The following is a 25,262-nucleotide window of genomic DNA, read 5'->3' on the forward strand; positions in this document are numbered from 1 at the left end:
CCACAAAAATGTGATAAAGGCTCTCACTCTAGTCTTCAAAATCAGCCTGCCAACTTCTTTATTTCACACAAGCGCCGCAGAGAGTTAGGAGGCAAATTAAATTGGATAAAAATACTAAAAAAATACAGTTTTCTGGAATTCCTGATACAATGTATCAGACTTCAATGTCGTCTTTGGGGAGGCAACGACCCTGTGATTCAGTTAAGTCAATTCAACAGGTTCTTGTAGCCTGGAAGACGCAATGTACAACCTTATTCAGAAGCTGAACCCCTACGCTTATCCTGTTGGTTATAGTCATGATTCGTGTGTTAGTCATCTGGTGAGCCGGAGCACTTTGAGAATTCCAAATGATCCAGTTCAAGCATTTGTGGGGTAGTGACACGGCACGGTTCCTGGAAAGGCTAATCTTCCTTTCAGATTTTTTATGTTGCCAAGACTTTGACAAACTGAACCATTAACTTTTCACAGAAGTGAATTGATTTTGTGAATTGAAAATGATTTTACACAAAGCAAACTACATCTGTTATATCCCTCTCCCTTTAACAGGATACTGCATTCCTTCATTTGTATACATTATTTCAGACAACAGTGCAGAGTTTTAGGCAGCTTACTCTGTTAAATTATGTTGAACAATCAAAGGAAGGATATTAAACAGCAAAGCATGTGGTTTATTTTCCTGTCAAGGCCCCGTCATAATAGAGCAGTGTGGACATGTCGCTTGGCATGTCATTAAAAATCCCCACTGAGGAAGACCATGAATCATTTGAAGTTAGCCTGGATGTCTGGAGACCATTTTAAATCACAGGACCAGCCTTTGTCCTTTTATTTTTTATTTTCTTTTACTGTAACACGTTATAAAAAGAAAGTATTTCCCCAGTTGCTTTTGTTGGCATCTTGCTATACAAGTAGTTTGGGTTTTACTGTATTTCTTGCACCACTCTAATATAATAGAGGTGAACAGAATTTATTTGTGTTGCTCAAAAACTACTCTGGATAACCCACACAAAAAACAAACACTGTCAACATTTTTCATTGGAGCTACTTTCTACCAGAGAAATAGTACCGATGAAAACTGTTCATGGAGAGGTCTTTACTTTGGTAGTGTGTGGTTTTGCGTAAGGCGATTTGTCTAACCTTGTTTCCAAGTTGAATCAACACCTCTCTTACATTGTTAAAACACAAGGCTCACAAAGGTGTTGGTCATTGCAGGGCTATGGCATTACATTTTACACATATTCAGGCTTCAGCCCTAGACACCATCTCTGGCAACATAGAATAGCTCTCAGACAAATGCACAGGAAGAAAAACATTTGTTTTAGTGATTTTGTCACTAATTCCTGTTTTAAAACCACATTATGCAACATACAGTATGCAGAGAAATCAATACAAATACAGAAACACACGCAGAGAGAGGTCTGGGTGAGTGGACTGTCGTACAAAAGTAATCCCTCTTTCACACCCGTCTGCTGACCAATGGGAATTTAAGGCCCCAGTTTTCCCTGTTTCCATTGTGAGCCAGACAGTCACATCCAGCAGGCTCAGAGGGGCTCACGAGTCAATGACCGCACACAGACACTGTGGTAATGTGACTTGTGGGTGAAGCTACCGTCCTTTCACATGACCAAAAAATGATTCTTTTTTCTTTAGATCTGTACAGGTGCATTTTCAACAATCCTCAAGAGAAGCAAAAAAGTGATGAATGCAGTTCATCTGAGCAAGATGATGCATTATTTTATGCCAAATCATGCGTTGGCAACCAGTGTTTTGCAGATTAAGATATCAGCTGTTGAGGTGCAATGTGCTTCCTCAACAGCCTTATGGATGACACACACTCACACACATTCAAAATGCACTCTCATGCAAATTCATTATATTATTTCTGTTTTCCCAGATAATGAAACGACCAGATACAGTATAAAACATTTACAGTAAAACAGCGTGCAATTATCTTGGTCTATTTAAGTGCCACAATGGCTTGTTGGTAATAAATTGGAGACAGACTTGTGGGAGAGTGTTTCAATTTGAACAAAAAAAAGGTCTACAGTAGTAACAATTGGCAGATGCTAACAATTTACATAAACTCACTGCGAGGCATCGTCGATACAGTACAAAAACAGTACAGTGAAACAAAATGCTTTAAAAACAATATCTTACATTTAAAATACAATGGGACAACCACATTAAAGTATGCTACCTAGCTTCAAGCGGTGTCCCATGACTGATTTTTGTTTTTGACACCCGGTGTGAGAGGGGGTGACATGCAACAAACACCCCAAGCAATGCTGGAACCAGAATTGTTGTGGTTATATAGCATGCATCATCTTACACCGCTGTGTCACCAGGATGCCTCAGTATACTGTACCCCTGACAGACATGAAAGAAACATAGACTGTATCACAGAGAAAATGCAATATTCTTAGATGTAATCCAAGATGTGAGTCTTACAATTTCAACATAAATGCATGCTTGGTGCTGGGAGTTACAAAGTACAAAAGAGCTACTTTATTGTAGCAAGGAAAATAGCTGTGGTGTGTCATTGAGGGTAAGACAATGTCATGGTATGTCTGTTTGTCATTTTCCTCTGAGCTCAGGCCACCACTAAGAATTTTCCAGGCCAATCTAAACACATACAACACATTTCTGACATGGCAACTAAGATGTTCCTTATCTTTTCTTTGTACGATAAAGGTGCCTGTATGAGCCAAAGGAAGGGCAGAAGCTTGCATAATTTGAACAATATTAATGGTGTGACGATTAGAAGATGTGCTGGTAAGAAAAACTCGAAAGTCTTGAGACTAGGAGGTTGTAATCTTGAATGTTTAAATCTCTGGGGTTTACCATCATGTGCTTCCTGCAACTGACCTAGTGTACACGATGCGATTGTCTCAGTTGTAATAGAGCGTGTGAAGTATGGTGTATACGGTGTTGCTTCAAGTGCTGATGGCAAAGACTTTATTTACACTAACCTAAAACCAGCACTGTGAAAAAAACGCTCAATTTAAAGTATTTTTTCTCCAGAATTTTACTTGGTACCATAAGTCCTGAGTTAAATAACTTGTGACGACTTGTGCACATTTTTATAACGTTACTCAACTTGGTCACCAGGTGGTGCAAATGGGCACATAGACAGATTTTAACATGATCTTCCTTAGTAACTGGTGTTCATTTGTCAGAATTTGTATTAGATTCCCAGTAACCATCGTCATCTTATTCTGTATCTTGATCCTTTTTTTAACCCTTTGGTAAAATGGGTCTTTGCGAGCCTAAAGCACTTTAAACCTGAACAAAAAATATATTAAAAAATGCATTTTTATTTATTTTTTTATTTTATGTCTACTGCAATCACATGGGAGAAGTAACTACATTTACATACTGTTAATTGAGAATTGTTTTTGAATCGAAAATCGATTTCGAATCGAATCTTGAGCCTAAAAATCGAAATCGAATCGAATCATGACATTTTCTGAATCGTGCACCCCTAGTATTCAGTAATAAAAAATGACTGTACTGTATGTACATAAGCAATTTATATTTACACATACTCCTCACAATCAATTATGAACAACTTAATACACAAAATTACAAACTGCCATACATTAAAATCAAGACAACACTAAAGGAATTTATTGCAGTTTTGGATGAAATTATTAGAGTGGGATGGTGTTTTTTTGTGTCTCTCCAAACCCTGAATGTCTGGGTGAAACAAGTGGTGAGCTATGACTAATTCACTCTTCAAATATAAAGCAACTAACTTGTATTCATGTCAATCATGTATCATCAATAACTGTCAATATTCCAATTGTTATTGTTCCTGATGAACCAGATACATTAAGGTTTGCATAATGCACAAAACAATAGCTCACAGGGCCATTTGCCAGTCTGAAACCTGTGAATTAAATCAGCCGTCTCATTCCACTTACTAGTCAACTGTAAATCAGCACGCCAGAGTATCTCTGCACATATCTCACACAGAACTGTAAATTCTGTCATCTGACCGACCGATATGGTAACGACACAGAATACATTTCCAAAGCAAATACTTTGCTGTCCTGATAGCAATGACTTAAACAATCAGATGTCATTTAACTATGAGGTGAGGTGATGTTCGTAGGTCTCATCAAACACAAAGTCACCAGATGATGGCAGAGTTGGTTCAGACTAACTCTAGTTGGGAAATATTTCTGTAATCATTACACAGGAGAGAGAAGTAGAGTAGGAGAGGTTACGATCAAAAAATCTAGAACAATTTACTGATTACCTTCTTGCAGCTTGTAGTGCAATCAGATTATTTTTCTCCAATATTTTCATTAGTCCTATTAAGTGTGCACTTTCTTGCAAGAAACCGGGGACTTGTTTATTTTTCAGAAATATAGTATTTGTCACTTTATTTTAATTTAGTATGGAGTGATGGAGTCTTAGACTAGAGGGACAATTTATAGGTAACATCTATACAGAGGGTATTGGTGCCTTCTTTGAAACACCACTGGCCGTGTCCAAAAAAAAAAAAAAAAAAGTCACTTCCCAATTAAATCTGTGGAGCCAAACATTAATGTAGGCATACCAAATAGATGATGCATATGTGTATATCTTCTTCAACCTCAAAAAGGCTCAAAGACAAATCAAGCAAATAAAATCTCACATTATAAAGAGTTTATTGCAGGCAAACAATACCATAAATAATATTTACAAACTACAGAACAACATTCCTTGGGGGCTCCATGGATGGCTGGTAAACAGTCTTTCAGTCTTGGGATAACAATTCTCCCTTTTTATGTCACACTGACCGCTGATTCTTAAAATGTTTAATATTTTACTTGGTATTTTTGTTTAAATGCTGTCTTTAGCTCCAGAGAGATATAAAAAAAGTTTTATCTATACTCACTTCCCAATTTGTGAATTATAATTTTTTTTAGAGCTATAATGCATTTTCCAAAGTGCACAACTTTTTGGCCTATATGTAATGCATGGGGCATTAATTAGTATTTAACAAAGTATGCACACCTCTGATGAAACGTATCTGCCTTTCAGAAAAGAACTCCAAAAAAATCCACAGCAAACTATTTCCCTCTTGGCATTTTAGTTTAGGCATTTAGGAAATACGTTCATGAAATTATTCAAAAGAACAAAGAAAGAACTTTCATGTCCAAAAAAAACATGTAATACCTCAATATTTCAAACAATTAACCCTGTTGATTGTCCCCATTTCCTAATCAACACTGACGGAAAAAAGTGTCAGAAGTGCAACTATGAACAGCTCTTATTTTAAAATGCTTGTTTGCAGTAAAATGAAAGTTTGAACCTATCTGATTCTAGTTTCCTTTGCTTTTCAACATTCCAGAAAGCTGAGTGGGAAAAGTACAGTATGTGCCTGTTGAGTCTTACAGATTCTCACTCTTGCGTCATTGTTGTCGTTTCCTCTCTGCTTCTAAACAAAAATTCTCAAAAGCTTCTTCTATCTCAGGCTCCATCTCATCTTCAGAGTCGTATCTGTGAACACAACAAAACAAGTGATTTTTTTAAAAAAATTTTTAGATCTTCAAGACAAATGTGCTCCTGAATGTATAATGGTGTGTGTAACTAATATTACATTACCAACAATTTGTGTAAGAAACTGCCATTTAAATGACACAAAAACACAAGCTCACAGCCAAACACTAACACAGTTCTGAGAGAGAGGATAGGAGCGAGCTAAGCCCCCTTTCATACCTAACTGCTGACTAAACTGAATCTGAGGCAATGGTTGACCATGTTGCATTGTGGGCCAGTCAAACACATTCACCAAGCTCAGGGGCCCACAGGTCAGTCGTGGTCATATGACCTGTGTGAAGCCATTATGCAGACACATAAACGAAGATGTGCCAGCAGCACGGTGCTACTGTTGAACTTTTAAAGATTTGGGTCTAAATATGACAATGATCTAGTGTTGAAAAACCCAGAGAATTACTGTAGCATCAGTTACCAGAAAATCTCATTTAAAAAACGCAATGCGAGTACTAAAATGATCCCAACTCATTACTTTGATGACATCCACGTTATTTGTACTTTAGATGCTTGTTTGCCTACAAAACCAACAGAATATATTGAAATAAACAAGAAAGAAATAATTAAGCCACGTCAGTAACTTGTTCGTTCACTGAATATAAGGTTGTCACGATACCAGAATTTTCAACGTAGATACAATTCTAGTTACTCAATGTCTCTTTCGATACCAAGGCAAAAAAAAAAAAAAGTCAGTTGCCACAGCTAACTCTAGCTTGCTTTTTGAATACCAATGACAGGTGGCTGGCTGCTCTGACATCCAGTCACGCGCTGGGTTTATTGCTGGAGAGAATGCCGTAACAGCCACAGGTTGAGGACCAGTTGATTTTCTTCCCCGTTTCTGAGTGTACATCTGATTTTTTTTATAGCTTTGGTACTTTCAATACTATCAAATGTAAAATTAACGTAGATCACATCGTTTTAAACATGTGGTATCGAAGAAGTATCAAAGTATTCTTTTGACAACCTTAAAAGGTTCAGTGTGTAAGACTTAGTGCCATCTAGTGGTGAGGTTGCAGATTGCAACCAACTGAAACTTCTCCTGTGTGCCAGCGTGTGGGAGAGCTATTGTACAGTGGCCGACGCGAAAACGCGAATGGCCCGACCTAGAACCGGTGTTCGGTTTGTCCGTTCTGGGCTACTGAAGAAACATGGCAGTGCAACATGGCGGACTCTGTGGAAGACGACCCGCTCCATATGTAGATAAAAACAGCCCATTCTAAGGTAACGGAAACATGATTCTTATTTTCAGGTTATCATGCACTAATGAACATAGTTATTAATATTGTATTCCATTTCTGCCAATAGATTGCCCTAAATCCTACATACTAGTCATTGTACGCAGCAGGTGGAGATAATTAATTGGTTAATCTTAACTAATGTTATGCATTAGGTAGGACAGCATTATACGATCATTCCTAAAGTGGTGTAAACGCATGTATTCAATCACTTTGTTTTAATTTACACAACACAATTGACTTTCTTTTTGAATCACATAATTATGTCTCTATTTGGAATACCTTGCACTGAATTTATTGTAGCTGCCTGCTCAGAGTTTCCACTATACAACCAATCTAAAAAAAACATCACAAAGCTGTGACTGGCATTGATTTAAGGTATTCTGATTATGGCTTAGGATGTGATAGTTATTTATTTTAATGGTACATTCAGGCCCACAGTAAAGTAGGTGGCTGTGACGTGAAAGAAAGGTGTGCATGGCCCATCTATATTTTTTCATCCCTATGATATGTACTTACATTTCATTTCCATTTTCTCCATCAAGATCATGGAAATAGTCCTGCCTGTCCAGGATCTCTTGGTATTTCTCAGCATATTCTGTAAAAGCAGAGAGGCCGACGTTAAGGCACATAAGATGCAGCAACCCAATTACATTTTTTTTCTATTTAAATTAGGAAGGACTGCTTCTTTGTACCATTTAAAGGACTTATTCAATGATTAGTCTGAGGAGAGTAACCAGGATGAGTTAAGCCAAGATGCATATTTATTACAACTATTTGTATCTAAAATTAGATATCAGAAGCTTGAGCGTGTAATTTAAAAATTGAAAAAACGTTGTGGCCAGGTTGGTCAGTGGGTAGAGCAGGCGCACATATATAGAGGTTTACTCCTCGACGCAGCGGCCGCGGGTCGACTCCGGCCTGCGGCCCTTTGCTGCATGTCATTCCCCCTATCTCTCCCCTTTCATGTCTTCATCTGTCCTATGAAAAATAATGGTCTAAAAATATAATCTTTAAAAATTGAAGAAACGTTGCCTTGTGAAAATTTTTTTGTCTTCTAGACTTTTCATTTGTGTGCATAAACTATACAGAAACCACTTAACATTATTCTTGTGGGTTTTTATATCTCCATAACCGACAACATCTTACATGTCCACTGTGCCTGTGATTGACTGAACACAAATGAAAGCCTGGTAGACCGCAAACCTGCGTTGCCCGCTCCTGATCTATCACAAACACGTGTACATAGTCTCACCTGGGTCTGCTGCTGTAAAAGGAGTACCATCTTCTGTGTAGAATGTAGGTTCATTCTGAGAGGAGAAAAACAAATCCATGAAAAACAGAAATGCGGAGAAAGAAATGTAGAATTAAAAAGAAAAGAAAAATGGGGAGTGTAGTACAGTTGGACGCTCACCATGAAGTAGTTAGGGTCGTTGTCTGGCGTGGCGTTGCTGGCTGCTGCGGCAGCACGGACTCTGCCCCAATCACTAGATCTCAACTCCACTAGTTTAAGAAGCATCTGTCTGACATCCCTGAGGACAGACATGCTCATATCAGAAAGTTTTACACAGCGTCTATGAGGGTTTAACTCTGAAATGTTCTTCTTTCTGGCACTTCAGCCGTTTGCCGTATGGCTGACTTCTGAATGATGCTACATTTCCCCACTGCCATATATGTATGTGTGTGTGTGTGTGTGTGTGTGTGTGTGTGTGTGTGTTAAAAAGCTAAAACTCTTTGGTAGACGTTGGTTTCTTTTGTTGTTTCTAAAACTCTGAAACGTAATAAAAACATGATATACTTGATGACTTCATTTTTTGTGAAAGAATATCTATTCTTCCAAAGCATTTGATTATGGTCTTCAACACTGCCACCTGGGACACACATGATCATTAGGTGCAACTATGTTGGCAGATACCTCTGCGAATATACCTGCAGGTTTGCAGCATCTCAGATGTCTAGGCATATTTCAAGCTTTTTATATCTAAGGTTATCTTAAGCGTAGGCGTTGAGTAGCAGCTGCGCACAAAAGACCACATTGATATACACACCTGCTGCAGGTGGCATCCAGTAGAATAGTTTCTATTCTTTGGATCAATTCCTCCATGTGTGGTTTTCCACTCTCTTTCCACGCGTCATCCAGGACCGAGCCTGTCAGCTGTAAATTTAAAACACATTCTTATTACCTTCCCACACAGTAGAACTACCTGGAAAGCTTTTGATACAAATCTGTAAACATATCTCATTGAGATTTGAAACCTTAAGCAGTTTGACAGCGCAGATGAGATTTGCATCCACAGGCTTGGAGAACAGACTGATTAACAGGTCTTTCAGCGCAGTGAGGAGGATATTTGCTCGATTTGGAGGTCCTTTTGCTTTCTTTATCTAAACAAACAAAAGAAGATTGGCATAAATAACGCATGACTGACGCAATGAGAAGATTGAAGGCATGCTAAGTAGTATTCTGGTGTTGGTAGCTTATGAACCCAACTTGCAAAGTTGGCCCCTCTCCTAAGATCTACAACATTTATAAAGTTGACCACAATACAACGGAATGTGCCAGCAGCAGCACCAGACATCCTAAATGTCTGGCAGCAATTCAAACAGGGCATGAGTAACAAGTTGATACAAATAGGCATAAATAAAAGTGTATTTTGCTTGGTCTGTTTTTTTATATGAATGGATTGCTTTCTGACAAATTAGCAAGTACACTTAGCAAGTCCAGCGAAGTGTTCCCCAGTGCCATTCGGGAGCATGTAGGCCCCCCAACAAGCTCACAACCTGCAGTATAAGCATTCAAGTCAACATAGTGCCGTGTAAACTGAAACAGAGTGATTTAATACATGCATTTACACCACTTTAGGAATGATAATATAATGCTGTCTTACCTCCAGGTTAAGATAGAGCTCTCCAAGAAAGAGCACAAAGGAGTGGAATTTCTTCTGAGTCTCCGGGTCTCCTTGAACCGCTACATCCCTCTGTTCATACTCTTTTCGACATCTACGGAAGAAAACGTTCTTCCCTTTTAATGTTAATTTGACTGAACAATGACAGTTTACGCTGCTTTTCATATTCACCTTATTCATTCTCGCCCAATAGCTAGTCAGTAAAAATACTTCAACTTCTAGTACCTTTGTGATACCAACATTTGTTGCTGCTTCTACATCGGCTAATAAAAAAATGATCCTTTTTCATCAATCTAATTATCAAGAAATTGTATTGAATGAAAGGGTTTTTTTAATCATAAGATCTAGTCTACTACCCCTGATATGAACCCACAGTAAATACAATAAAAACTGAAATAAATCACCTTTGCAGGAGCAGCTGACGATAGTTGCCACTTGGTGGACTGACAATGAGGTGATGGGACAGGTAGTTACAGAGCCTGGCACCCGTGTAAGAGAAGTTTGGAATGGCAGTAGACTGCAATGAAAAGAAAACTTAATACTCAGTAAGGTCCATCCATCCATCCATCTTCTTCCGCTTATCCGGTAACGGGTCGCGGGGGTAGCAGCTCCAGCAGTACTTACTCAGTAAGGTACCTTATACAATTGTTTGTTTTGTCAGAGACATGCATTTATATTTAATGTGTATGCTGTGTTTAGGCAGGTTTGGTGTAAAATCATAATATTTCAAATGTATACAAAGCAAAATGAAGACTGAATGTGTCTCTCCAAACCTGTGTGTAGATCAGTTCCACCAGCTCCTTCAACAACTCTTCAGTAGTAACCCAGGAATTGAGCATGCCAGTTATGTGTTCAATATCCGACTCAAAGGATCCTGGTGAGGAGCTCAGGTGGGCCAGGAAGTCTGTGACTGTATCAGCTAAGGTTGGTTCACCATAATAGCTGTCGTCGTCATCATAAAAAGAGGGGTCCTACACAAAAATCACAATACAAACGAAATAAAAAAACACCAATGCAAAATAATTGAGTAGCCTAGCATATTCAAATAAACTCCTACATGGAAGGAGAAAAAAAACACTATAAAAAATAGGAATAATAGTGTCAGAATAAAGGCAGTGATGGTGTGAAAATTCCTCTTACTTCATACGGGTTGATTCCAGAGGGGACAAACTCTGGGGCACTGGCTGAAAGCTTTGATGACTTGACCAAAGAATCCACTTCATTACAACCTGGGAAGGCAGACGTGCTGTTGGCATTTATACTTTGTTGGGGTTTGCTCTGTCTTTTAAAATCTGAAAGAGGAAGAAGAAAGATGTTTTCAGTCTTTGTTATATGTGACACTATTCATCCCATTGTTACTGTTGTGATCTATTAATTCAAAAATGTTAATCCTTCAAAACGGGTGTCCAAATAAATATATATTTCCTTTTGTAAAAAGACTGACTTATTTAGCAAACCTTGCTCAAACATGGCTCATTGATGTGTATTTAATAGTTTGTTTTTTGGCAGCAATGAAAGTCTATGGCACAGAGGAATATGCTATATCAGGCCTTGGATAATTAGTTGTTGGTTTTAGTCTTTTCATGGGTGACATTATCCCAGATGGAAATTGGTTTTCAATGTGGGCACAAAATGTAAAACACAATAAAAAGCTATACACAGTAAAAACAAAACAATAAACAGGACACAAAAGACTGTAACACTGTAATGAAGTGCTTATACAGTTGTGTGCTTATAAACTTATGTTGAGTGCAAAGACGCATCACCAAATAACACACATTACTTTCTAATATGTATCATAGTGCTGGTGTGTCAGTAATAAGAGTTTCATGCAGACTAATGGCAAGATAGTGTGTGTGTGTACACCCGCCCCCCAGTGCTGCAACTGATGCATGTGTGCTGGTCGCATGCCCAATCTCCCAGACTTATCTGTTACAGTTCATACTGTAAGGGCTGCTAAAGTACAGTGCACATCCACATAGTGGAGCAATATCTGTAGTTGGTTGTCTGGCTGTCATCCCAGAACTTAGTACTGGATCATGCTGGCTATGAACTGTAGTGATGAAGTGATATTTCATTTCAATCATTTTTTTCAGAAGGAAATACCAACACATTGTCACCATACTGGTTGATAATAATGCACTTTTAGGAGACTTTCAGTATGCATGCAGTTTAACACAGGTTGTACTTTTCAGACCTGCCTATGTCATCATGACCAAACAGAGTCCTTTAGAAAAAGATCACAATAGGGCGTCCAATTGTCCAACATAGTACTCATTCCAATACAGCGTTTTATAGCTAAAACACAAAGAATAAGGTTACATCTATAGGCACAAAAACTAAAAGAGAATAAAAACTATCCAAGAGTATTTGGAGACAAATTATATAATAAAGTGACAGTGGTGTGATTAATAGCAGCAGAGTAAACCGGTCTCCGTAAACAGAGTACACCATACTGATGTGATTAAGTAATGGAACTCTGCATTAATATATTAGAATATAGTGCAAGAGTCGATGTAACATAATGTAGTATAATATGTACATTATGATAAAGTGAGGGAGGCACATTAGTGTAACGTCAGTAGTTATATAGTATAGAACATAACTATTATATTTTTATATGACTATTATAACATAACGTTTGCTCTTCGAAGTGTTAGCTGGGTAGACAGCTTTACATGTGGCACGTAACTAATCAACTACGTGACATCTGAGTGGGAGCTTTATTTAGACGCTGCGTTGCTTCGCGTGAAAGAACAATCTAACAGGTGCATTTCGCAACGCCAAAATGAGGCTAGCGAACATTAATGGTATTTAGCAGCTAGCTAGCTAATTAACGTTACAGCACAAGATTAATACCATGTTAAACGAGTAACTTAACCCCCATAGGCTTCTCAGAGGAACTTTCAAGTCGTTGGTAATTTGTGTGGCTACTATTAAATATATGCAAACACAGTTCTGGCCTTCCGTGATCATGTAAGCGAGTTTCGTTTACATGAACTCGAATCTAAAAGTAGCTAACTAAATTAGCTCAGTTGTAGTTAGCTAACGTTAATTGACAGCTCCCTACCTCCACCACCCACGACGTTGGCCGTGCTAATGTTGCTCTCGGCAAAAGGCGGGGATGTTCGCGGCTGTCTCAATGGTTCCCTTTGGTTGAAAAGCGTTGTTTTGGTGTCACAATCCCCGGCGGCGCTTTCCGCAAGCCCGGGGTCCGCGGGTAGATTTCGGGTTCTCCCTGCTCCGGGAGCTCGGTCGAAACTGTCGTTCATGTCTGCTCTCTTGACTCTCAAAGCAGCATTAAAAGAAGAAATGCTGTCCACTGCTTTTTGTTTTGCGTAGCAGCAATTGCTTGCTTATGTTTTATCACAACAAAACACAACCTATCTCTCTTTCATGATGGCTTTTTTCTCTATGGGCTAGTATCATACACAACTTTTTTTTTGGCCACTTCCTTTAACAACAAACTCGCTGTCGCTATCCATAACAGTGTGTGATGTGGGAAAAAACGGTCTCCCTCTAGTGGCTTGGAGTGGAAGCTCAGCCATAAATGGTGCATGGTGCAAATTCAGAATACAGCACGGTATTATCAGTGATTGTAAGATTATTCAGATTCTTAAGTAATTTTAGACATATCTCAATTAAATATGCATACATATTATTATTTTAGGTATACGTGCAGTTTAGTGTCCCAAATTCCCCATACAATGTCCTTAATTAATTATGAACCTGCTAAACCACCTGTGCTACCCTAACCCTAACCATAACCATAACCATAACCATAACCTGTCTCAAATAAGACCCTCATCATTTGGGAAACACTCAGTTTTTGGAAAATAATTTGGGACACTAAACTGCACGTAAGACATTATTTTATAGGTAAACGTCCCGCATTCATCATTTTACCCCAGTACTGTACACAAATTGTTAGGTTTACTCCCAGATTTATCTTTTCTTTTAAAAATGATTGTGAAAAAAATGGATTAAAGTAGGGGAGGGTCCAATGAATTATATCAACTGTAAGTATAGCATTTTATTGTAGGTGTTGGTGCTAATTTTAACTAAGCTAGTTCATGTTATAAAGTGGTTTAATGTCAGATGCAATACAGTAAAAAGTACAATATTTCACCCTGAAATGTAGTGGAATAGAAGTATAAAGCAGCGTACAACTGGAATACTCAAGTGTGTGTGGTTCCTGACTATTATTCAATTTAAGCTGCTGTTGGTGGGATTTTAGAAATACAGGGGTCATGAGTCCAAATTCCTCCAGCAAAACCCCAGCTCCCTATGAACATCTGTAAATCAAATCTGTTCGACAAACACGCGGCCGGCCCAGACCCTACCCTTTACAGAGAACATCTTAGGCTGCAAACAGACTTTGACCTCTTATCTACGAATAAATCTAAACTTCGTCTGCTCAAATCTAGACAGCGCTTTTTTGAGTCAGGGGATAAAGCTGGGAAGCTTCTGGCTCATCAGGTCAGGGCTAATCCCTGCCATTAAAGCTAACTCAGGCGAGATCCACACTGATCCTGTCATCATTAATGAAATATTTGCCAAATTCTATGTTGAACTGTATACCTCCGACTGCCCTCCTATTGCAGACGACACACTTAATGATATAACCTTCCCCCAAATAGATGCTGAATCCGCAAATGACTTGGGTGGTCTTATAACCACTGCCGAGGTTCAAGTAGCCATTAACTCGCTACAGAGCGGTAAATCCCCGGGGCAGGATGGCTTCACTGTAGAGTACTACAAAACATTTTCCGCTCTCCTCGAGCCAGTTCTAAGAAATGTGTACAACGAGGCCTTTCGTCATCGTCGCCTGCCGGACACCCTGTCGAAGGCCACTATCTCCCTAATTCTTAAGAAGGGGAAAGATCCCCTGCTTTTGCGGCAGCTATAGACCAATCTCACTCCTCAATGTGGACCTCAAAATTCTCTCAAAGGTTCTTGCACTCTGTCTTCAACGGGTGATGCCCTCCATTATCTCGCTAGATCAGACAGGGTTCATGCCTGGCTGACAGTCTTCCCACAACACTAAACGCCTACTTAATATTGACTCGTCAAGAAATTATACCCCGGAAATCGTGGTGTCCCTTGACGCCGAAAAGGCCTTCGACAGGGTCGATTGGGGGTACCTATATCAGGCAATGGCCAGGTTTGGCCTGGGCGACAATTTTATCCTCTGGGTCAGATTATTATATTCCTCCCTGATGGCCTCAGTTCAAACTAATGTTAGTTAGTTGTCACCCCTTTTCTCACTCCAGAGAAGTACCAGGCAGGGTTGCCCTCTGTCGCCACTTCTGTTTGCCATCGCGATAGAACCTCTGGCCGTTTGGCTTCGCTTGGAGGAAGGTTTTGAAGGCATCACATGATCTGGCACAACTCATAAAGTCTCACTGTATGCGGACGACCTGCTTCTTTACATTTCTAACCCAGCCGTCTCGCTCCCTGTGATTTTAAACATTCTGGAACGGTTCGGTGCGTGTTCCGGCTACAAGCTCAACTATCAGAAAAGCGAGCTCCTACTGATAAATTCTCTGGCTATGCAGCTCCCTCACTCTTTATCGTCATTTAAGTGGGCAGAGGACGGATTTCGCTACTTGGGGTTTTTTATTACAATGGCCATATCAGACATGTTCCGCAAAAACTTCTTACCTCTGGTCGAAAAAATTTAAAGTGATTTTGACCGCTGGTCGGTCCTACCACTCTCCCTCGTGGGCCGGATAAATTTAATTAAGATGGTGGTCCTCCCCAAATTTTTTTATCTTTTCCAGCACATCCCTGTACTTATCGTTAAATCTTTTTTCGACAAGCTGGACAGGGCAATATCTAAATTTCTATGGGGCAGCAAACCTGCTAGGATTCGAAAGGCGATATTACAGTCTCCGAAGGCTGAGGGGGGTCTGGCGCTCCCTAACTTCAGGCGATACTACTGGGCAGCTAACTTGCAAAAACTCCTGTACTGGATGAGCGACGACTGTGCCTCTCTACCCATCTGGGTACATTTGGAAAAGGCGGGATCGCGCCTTCCGCTGCGGTTGGTCCTCTGCTCTCAGCTCCCTCTGCCTTTAACATATGTGGGCGCATGCCCGATTGTATCCCTCTCGCTCAAGATCTGGAGTCAAGTTAGGAAAAACTTTGGCTTACAGGGCCCTTCCATCTTGACCTCACTGCTTAAAAACCATGTCTTTAAGTTCAGACTCAAGTTCAGACCTTGCATTCAGGGCCTGGCACAATAATGGTGTCATCTGCGTCAAAGACCTATATAAAGATGGCATATTTGCATCCTTTACAGAGCTCGCTTCCCTTTATGATTTGCCAAAGTCACACCTCTTTCGCTTTTTCCAGATTAGGGACTTTGTCAAGAAGACATTTCCCCACTTTCCAAACTTTCCTCTGATGTTGACCTCCCTGTTACACTAAGGCAGGCCCTGGCGTTTAGATCTCTGCTAGCTCGGAGACTGATCTTGCTCAATTGGAGGCTCTCCCGCCCCCCTACACACGACCGTTGGATTAAAGAGGTGCTCGACAAATTAAAGCTTGAGAAGATTAGATCTTCACTGAAAGGCTCTATCTCCACCTTCCTAGAGACATGGAACCCTTTCCTAGAACTTGTTGACTCCCTCAGCTTATCTCCTGACTTGGAGGACTGAGCTCCTTCTGGACAGATGTTGTGTGCCCTTACTGGTGTGTGTTTGTCACTGTGCATGGATCCGTGTTGTGTGTCCCCGTCTGTTTTGGACCTGAACTGGTTTGGTTTATGGGTGGGTAGGGGAATCAAAGGGAAGTGACACACTGTTTTTCACTAAGTTTTGTTCATCATGGCCTGTGCTGTATGCCACTTGTTGTGAAAATTTAAATAAAAAAACGTTGGGAAAAAAAAAAAAAAATCTGTTCACATGATATTTATTGATTCAACTGTTCAGTTTTAATTATACATGTTATCTGTAACATGATCTGTCTAAATGTTTTTTAAATCTCTATACACTGCCAGGAATTCTGGATCTCTTGATTTTATTTTAACTTGTTTTGCCTTCTGTCACAGTCACATTTATTGAAAAACATTGGTCTGGTTTTTCCCTAAAATCCCTGTGTAAAATTTTTGATTTGATGTAAACTCCTGGTTAGGCTGTGTACTTTTTTAGAAAAAAATACTGAGGACCTGACTTCAGGGTCTGCAGTGTTAGCTACTGCTCTGTTTGTGGGTTTATAGGCAGTGGTTGTCTGCACAACATGAGTGCGTAATGTGTAGTCGAATGGGTTAAATATTTGCCAAAGCACCAAGGGTTGAAAATTATATTTAACTGATATATCAGACACACATTCACATTTATTCACAGAGCAGATTCTGGACCTGTGCAACCCCTCAGAAGTGCCTTTCTCCCCAAATTCTCTCAGTAGCTGCCCACTACAAACATGTGTTGCACCAGACCTCTCAGTGTAAGTATTCATTAGTTGTTTTAGCCTCCAGTCATTTTCCACTTGTTTCTCAAAGCTGGATCACATTATGCCACAGAGAATTCCCGTGCCAGAAATGTGGAGACCCACTTTGATAAAGTGATTACTGACCCTATTTGCTGTTATTGCCCCCCCACCCCACCCCCGTGTCTTGGAGGGAGTTCAAACATTCACAAATTTCAGGAATGCACAAGGTGACAAATGACTAGGATTGGTGTTAAGGGGGGATCATATGCATACTCATCACCACATCACTGCACGTTTTAAATGTAAAAAAGTGCACATTATGTAGATAATATCCCATGTGATTTATTGACTGCATCATGAGGTTACATACAGACATATTAAAGATAATTCTAGGAAATTACAGTGCTACTGGATGTGGTGTAGTTTCATACCAGAGACCAAAATAAATGTCCTGTTGTGTTTTATTTTTCTTGTAATTTTAGTTTAGAAATTTAAGTAAAGGAAAACAAAAAAAATGTAGTCCAAAGACATACTTCTTAATGATTTAATTTGAATTCATGCAGGAATTGCACCCAGTAGCCCCTGAGTTAAACTTCCTAACCCTAAAGAGAGCGGAGAAAATGTAATACAGTACTGTGTAGCCTGTGTATGGTGCAGAGATGGTCATGAAATAGTGTTCCATATGTTGCCATTGGCCCTGACTGTCATGATGGAATGCACTGCAGCATTCCTCAGTATTAATCATTCATCACGGTGATTCTTTAAACGACCATTAAAAGACAATATACTGTAGCCTAAAGCTGATGGTTTCCTGGACTCTGTACTCCTATAGTTCACATTACTTTTGTTGTTTCCAATCTGGAGTCACAGTCATGGGCCAACTTGGATAAATTAGTCAACTCTCCCAATTTTTCATGCCTTTGCTGAGATGGATGTTCAGAGAGGCGGGATAAGAGAACATGAGGCCCGGAAGCCTGTGGTGTTAATGTTCTCCCCGTGGTCTTTTGATCTGGCATCAGGGCAGCTGTCATTGATTAGTGTGTTTGCAGATGATTACTGAGGGAAGTGGGTGGTCAGACACAGGTCATATCTCTCTTTCTCCCTCATTCACATTTCTGCCTCCACACACATTCAAATCCTCCAGAAATCTATTGGCAGTAGTGATGCAGACCAACATGACAACGTTCATATTTTCTGCTAGTATTATCAGCAACTTTACTATTCAAGCCCTCCTGCTATCTGGGAATGTTGCAGCTCTAGAGTAATGGGGTGATATTAGGAAATGATGTCAGCATCTACAGGCCATGCCACGGAAGTTACCTCCCTCCCATTTTGTTGTGGTTGGTCTGTATGTTTCCCGTTTGTTTGGGAACTAATCATTAGTGCAATGGTTGCCACATGGAATATCTGGCTAGGCATTAATGGTTGCCTTTTGTCCCTTCCTACCTCAGAGGGCCAGATAAGAATAGACTTACCGTGACCTGAACGTTCACCAGGGTTTCTCACTACTTGCAGTCCCCACCAGTAAAGTCAGTTTTTGTAAATTGAGGGAGTAAGACAACAGCATTGCAGAGGAGAAAGTGGTATTTTATTTTCACATAATAGAGTTCCTATAAAAAGTAAAGAATGCAAAGGAATGCTTGCCTTGTAAGTGTTCCCCTCCAGTTAAATATTTCACAAAATAAATAAATCATTACAATACAGTCAAAACACAGTGGTTAAGTATCAAACATTTGCTTTAAATGTGTTGTATCCTCTATTATTTAATGCTGTCGTGATAAACTGACTGATTATTTCCCTCACCTTATCCATTTCTATCGCTCACCTTTATGTTGCAGATTATCTGGTGTCTCAGAGGAGAATATGCATTATAAATAACATTGTCTGCATCTACCGCAGTACATTAGCTGGGACAGTATCTTCTGTGTTGTCCACATTACACAAATCTTCCAGTTGCAAACTGTTTGGCACAGAAAAAAAAGGATAAATATTGCCTCCCGTGCCACAGAAAACACAGATATCATCTTCTCCCACTAAATAAAATACATGATCTCAGTCAAAGTCAGGAGCAGAGACCATATTTGTGTATAACAGTGTTAGTGCCTTGTTTCCAAATGAGAGATTTCTCAGTAAATGTCTTTATTTTACAGCTTTTTCAGTATTAAGAACCTCTCTGTCCAGTGCTGCATATCCTCCTTCTCCAGTTGAGTCCTCCAGTTCACACCATAATTGGAAGGAAGTGGGTGGCCGTGTTCTTCCTGCGGGTTTTCTTCCCTCTCAGTGGCTTCCCGTGGACATTCAGACCCACAAACATCTGCCTCTTCTTGTTCCTCCACTCAGCTGATGCATACGTGTTGTAGCCATTCTCCTCAATCCGCTCTTTCAGGGTGCAGTCGACACCAAACTCTCTCTGGAAAAACAGTAGGTATCATGTTTCACTGTTATAACCCCAGCATACGAAGTTAAGGCAAAACACAGATCATTTTCTTGTGCAAATCCATTGTGGTTGCTCATGGCACCTTGTTTATTTACTACTCCTTAATCTACATCACATTTTTTTGCTTTGTGTGCCTGTGTAGAAACTAGTGTGCACTTTGAAAATTACACAGTTAGAGGTTAACATGTGTGCACTGGCCTGGTTGTGATTCAGAGTTGACCCAGCAGTTAGGGAAGTAATGATAAGGCCTCTTTTGATAAGGACAGAAGAATCAAAAACTATCTCTCTCTCTCTCTCTCTCTGGAGCTTTTAGATTGACCCCTGACCCGGATACTAACCGCTCCGTACAGCTCTCCCTTCTTGCTGATAGCCAGATAGTAGTTGCTGTTTAGCCCTTTGATGGCCACCACTCCCACGTCCACCGATGTGATTTCCAGAATACCTAGGATTCAGCAAAAAAATGGTTATATCAATATGTGTCAACATTCGGAGTAAGCATAAGAGCTTCCATCATTTGTGCAAGTAAAATGATTTTCCAGGCATGTGTTTCTAAGCAGTTTGAGCTGAACTGACAGAGAAAAAACAACCTTTAAAATGTTTTTAGTTCAGAGAAACAAATAGAAAACAGAGGAGGTGAAGGTGATAAAATGTTTTCCCGACTCATAGTTACTGTAGATAAGATTAAAGAAGAATTTATACTCTGGGATAAATCCATAAAGTTTAACAGACATCGGTGAGAGTAACTAATGGATAAAAAGATTGCATGCTCATTCCAGGACATGTAGGAACACACAGTGTGGGAATTTTGCGTGAGGCCACAATTATTCCTTGAGCACATTTATCATTTCAGTGATATTATAAAGTTACTTTACAACCTACACCTGTGTAACAGATTCCAGCTGCACAGGCCATTTAGTTTGAAAATTAATAGGTGTATACCGCAGAGATTCTTAGGTTGTTTATGTTCTGTTTGGTATTTAGGTTTCCAAGTCCCTATGCAAGCAATTCAGGTTTCTTATAGGCTATTAGAGTGGCTAATTTATACCCAAGTTAACAAAGGCTTGCTTTTGCCGCAGACAGCTGTCGTTACTTGTGTAGTCTAAGTATCAGAGGTCAGAGAGATATAACTTCCTAATGTGTCCTTTGACCACAGAAGCCACTTGTCTTGTCTTATGCTGATGTGTGTGTGTTAACCTCCCCTGTTCCCATGACATGTTTTATTTCATGCCTCCCTCCCTGACTTCCTTTCCCCACTTCCTGTGAGCTGTCGTTATTTTATACCGATAAGCACACACGGTTTGTATGCACACACACATTCAGACACACACTTCAGCGTGGGGTGTGAACTCCAGAGAGTCGACGACATCCTTTGATCAGATCAGCAGCCCCCCTCTGTCTGATGACTGTTTGTGTGGCAGCCTGCTCCACTGTCAGACCCACTCTCCGGTGGCTGGGGGGCCAGTGGAGGATGCAGGTGTGCCCCCAAAGAACAATCCCCCTCCTAAAAACACAGCAGCTTCTCTCCTCGTCCGTGAGGTCTTGACTGTATCAGTTTCTAGTTCAAACAGTGGCACCTCGGGGCAGTGAGGCCTGAAGTGGCAAGGCGGTGGTAGTGACTGTGACACAACGGCCATTGAAGATCTGAGAGGAGCTGGTTTCTCTATGGGATCGAGTGTCAGGTATGGAGTGAGGATGTAAGACAATCTATGGCAGTCTCTGGCTGCTCTGTAAACATGGGAGGGATGAAAGGAAGGAGAACAGAGGAGGACAGAGGAGCCATGACAGTGAGACTGGGGGTGGAGTGAGGATTAGTAAGACTGTAATGATCACTGATCAAAGTCAGCCACCGGAGGCAGGGGCGAGACAGGTTGTATATACACACATGCGCGCACACACACACACACACACACACACACACACACATACATACAGAGATGATATTGTAACAGGTGAATGTGCACTTGCACACAACTTGCAAACACTACCTGGCTGTGAAACTACAAAATCTCCATTCACTGCTCTCTGCTGAATGCTCAGCTTGGCACACAAGTGAAAAGTAATTAGTTTACAGCTGCGAGTATAGGAAAAAGCCATTAGCGTTATCTAGATTACAACATTAGCCTTAAATGTGACACCAATACTTTGTATGGGGTACATTTCTTACAAACCACATATGAAAAATGTAGCCTTAAGTCAGCCAAGTTCAGCGATTTATGTGGGGAGACAGCCGTTTTTCTTTTGCATGCTGTTTGCTTTTTTTGTGTGGCTTATTTGATACGCTCTGTTTGGAGTTACAACAGTAAATGGTGCGTTGGTTGTGGAATGGAAGCAGACAATGCCAGTGAGAATTAAAGGTGGTTTTTCCACAGTGGGATGCCAAAAACCATGTGCTTTGCAGCTTGCATTGTTATTTTTTCTCACTCTTACTTCACTTCTTTTTTTTAAATTAATGTTCAGCAGCCTGACAAAATAACCTTTGGACAGATAAATTAGAATGTTAATGTCGATTGGTGCAATTCCCATGCAGAAAAATGGTGTGGAGCGAGGCGTAAATCAGGATATATAGTAATAACACTTGATAAGGACCACACTGAGTGTATTTACACAGAAGGGATATCCATCCTCTTCCCCACCTCAGAGAAAAGTTATACATCTCTCCTCAAACCTCCATAAGAGCACCATCTGTTTTATTTGCCCACGCAAAAGGCTGTTGCTTTGATTACAGTTTTTTTTGATTGCTAAACGACAGTGGGCACAACTGAAGCCACATGTGCAAAACTCAAACTACAGTCTGCACTACCAACAGTCACCTGAGCTAAACAGTTCACATCACCTGCAAAACTCATTCCAAGCAACACAACTCTTAACACACATCTCAAAACAGGCTCAGTGCAGCCAAACACTATGAACAATCCTCACTGAGATAACACACACCGTCACTCAGAACACACTGAGAGTACAAACACTAGCGTCAAACACCAATACAGAAATCACAAACTTTTCATCTTTACAGTTTGAGTGACTTCACACTACTCAATAGTTTCTTTAAAGAAAAGATATAGATTTTATAATATACCAATTTTTACGTAAGGTAAACAAGAAGGAATGAAAATCAGCAATTTGCTTCAATATAGTATTTTGTCTCTTGTAATTTATAGAATTACTGGAAAAAAAACTGAAGGTACATAACAGTAACAAAGAGTTTTCTTCATCACATTGGATGTCTGCATCATCTCTAAATACACATGAATGTGGAGTTTCCATTGCTTTCACCTCCATTACTTTCTGAAAAATAGAATGCAGTTTTACTATCATAAAGATATAGTGTTTTTCACAATTTTTTTATAACTGTGTATGTAACCTCAGACATCTCACCTGGACATATTGGTATCTTTGCTCTTTTACCTGCTTCTCTCAAATGGTACAGTGTATAATTGTTTCATTCTTATTTGGTGTTTGTATACAAAAAAAGGCTTTCTTAGCTTTCTCTATATAAATACTGTATATGTTCACTAACTAGTCAACAAGACACCTGCTTAAATTGCAATCAGCAGTGTTTGATTGGCACCAGACTGAACTCTATTCTGTTTTGAATGTGTGGTTAACAGTTTTGACAGCAGTGTGTTAGTGATGTAAATCTACAGTGTTGTGCACGTTGTGGTTAAAGTCATGGGATAAGTGTGTAGAGTTTTGAAAACTGTGTTCAAGCAATGAAAAACGAACTAGAGTTTGGTCGACATGAACTGCTGTTGTGCAGAATGTAGTTAGAGTTTTGCACGTTACTCCAGTTGTGCCCACTGTCGTTTAGCAATCGAAAAAAAACTGTAAAGGAGATGAATGTGCACAAAGATACACACCTACACACACACATTCACATACTCTGTACATGCACGCATGTACGTCTAGAGCCATGTCCAGAAGCATCTTGCACACATGGCCTGGCCCCTACAGCACAGAAACACAACTGGTGGCCCGACACAAATACACACACACATTTACACACATGATCTTGACAGGCTCAACCTCTCACACCATCACAGCCGTGGATAATTACCCAAACTCTTTTACCACAAAGTTTTTGTCTTTAGTCTTATTTAGCAATGTTTCACTCAGAGCTACTAGTTGTCTATAAATTCAAGAGAACTCAGCTGAGAATCATAGATATTTTAATTAGACCATGCAGATGGCTACTTAGCTGACTTTAACATAATCTCCCTCCCTTTCTCTCTGCCTCTCTGTAACCTCAGCACAGGCTCCCAGCGGGTTGGAAAGCCATGTGGGACAGTTTTGCGCTGGCATCCCCATAAATCTGTGGGAGGCTGGATACTGGCTCTTTAACAGACAGTGAGCCGGGTCCTCGCAGGACCACAGGCAGCACCCAAAACCAAAGCCTCCCCGTCCTATACACCTCTTTGACAACGCATTATAAATATATAAATTCATCCATTGTAAAATATAAATGAAGTGTGACTTTTCCCTGAAACTTCTGGCTCAGGAAAAGGCAAGCCGAAAAAAACTTGATATTTTATTACTTCAAGGGACCATCGAGGGTCTACAAAGAACGTCAGCCCTCGGATCATGTCTAGCCCTAGGGGCCAGAGCAAAGACTGAAGCTGCTGTTGTGTAGTATCCTTTACCGTGAGAACCTGATATAAGGGTACATAATCCACACACAGTGTCCTCAGACCCCCTCAGGACACAGCTTTTTGATGGCACCACCATTGATACAGAAGACGTGCGGCTTTGATGTGGCCACAATGATGTTCAGCCATGTCATTCATGAACTTGTACCTCTAGAGAGTCCCCTGTGCTCCCTTTCACCTCCCTCCCTAATTCTCAATCTGCACTAACTCAAACTGACTTTTGAAAAAGGCAACACACTCTTAAAAATGAGACATTGCGAGTCAATAAAAAAACAAGACAGGGGGGTAAATCATCCTCCAAACATACATAAAGTTTAAGGTGAATTAACACACCACTGTTATGATAAATGGAGTCAGACTTCCTTTCGCCACTTCAATTTTACAGCTTAAAAGAAACTACTACTGCTACTGTCAAAGGTGGCTGTAAAGGCATCTCGATGTAATACAGTCAGTAAATAAAGTTGCCTCTGTCATGACCTTGTCAAAACAAACATCTCCCCTGACAGTCTGCCTCCCCGTGCCATTTCCCCTAAGTCACTTTGATTGAATGTGTGGTTTAGCTCTCCCAAGAGGAACATTAAAAGGTTCCACATACACTGACTCGCTATGGGGTTGTGGGACAGAGAGAGAGAGAGATAGAGAGAGATAGAGAGGGAGAGAGAGAGGGAGAGAGAGAGAGAGAGAGGTAGAGAGGTAGAGAGAGGGAGAAAAAGAGCAAGTGAGAGATGCATATGTGTGTGTGTGTGTGTGTGTGTGTGTGTGTGTGTGTGTGTGTGTGTGTGTGTGTGTGTGTGTGTGTATGTGTGTGTGTCAGTAATAAGCGAGCACATGTGTCTACGTCGGCTGCTATATGATCACACACCCACTGGAGCATGTGAGTGCCCACTGGCTGATAGGCACACACACGTAGCTCGGTGGGAATGCTGGGAGACTAATGAGAATACTGACTGATATCCCAAAACATACAACATGTAATCACTTTAAAGACTTGTTTCTCTGAGTGAGCACGTCAAACTGCTTTAAACAAACGTCTGATCTGTCACTGAGGGTATGTAATTTGCTCGACGTT

At 40.3% G+C, this 25,262-nt stretch overlaps 2 protein-coding genes across 2 annotated transcripts in view; both read right to left on the reverse strand.

Annotated features, from left to right (window-relative positions):
- Nucleotides 1-4,628: 4,628 nt before the first annotated feature.
- Nucleotides 4,629-13,134, reverse strand: paip1 (poly(A) binding protein interacting protein 1). The gene is made up of 11 exons (XM_031305732.2): nt 12,750-13,134; nt 10,820-10,971; nt 10,453-10,650; nt 10,084-10,196; nt 9,662-9,773; nt 9,033-9,158; nt 8,825-8,931; nt 8,191-8,308; nt 8,032-8,086; nt 7,296-7,374; nt 4,629-5,487 (listed from the first exon to the last, which is right to left on the reverse strand). The coding sequence occupies exons 1-11, from the start codon at nt 12,949-12,951 to the stop codon at nt 5,400-5,402; spliced, it is 1,350 nt and encodes a 449-aa protein (XP_031161592.1). The 5' UTR covers nt 12,952-13,134; the 3' UTR covers nt 4,629-5,399.
- Nucleotides 13,135-18,008: 4,874 nt separating this feature from the next.
- Nucleotides 18,009-25,262, reverse strand: part of fgf10b (fibroblast growth factor 10b) — a 9,533-nt gene continuing 2,279 nt past the window's right edge. The window contains exons 2-3 of the mRNA XM_031305756.2: nt 19,889-19,992; nt 18,009-19,523 (exon numbers count right to left, since the gene is read on the reverse strand). Of these exons, the coding sequence (XP_031161616.1) occupies nt 19,332-19,523; nt 19,889-19,992 (296 nt within the window). The 3' untranslated portion in view covers nt 18,009-19,331. The remainder of the gene's footprint in view (nt 19,524-19,888; nt 19,993-25,262) is intronic.

Source organism: Sander lucioperca, chromosome 2 (assembly GCF_008315115.2).
Source record: "Sander lucioperca isolate FBNREF2018 chromosome 2, SLUC_FBN_1.2, whole genome shotgun sequence".
NCBI lineage: Eukaryota > Metazoa > Chordata > Actinopteri > Perciformes > Percidae > Sander > Sander lucioperca.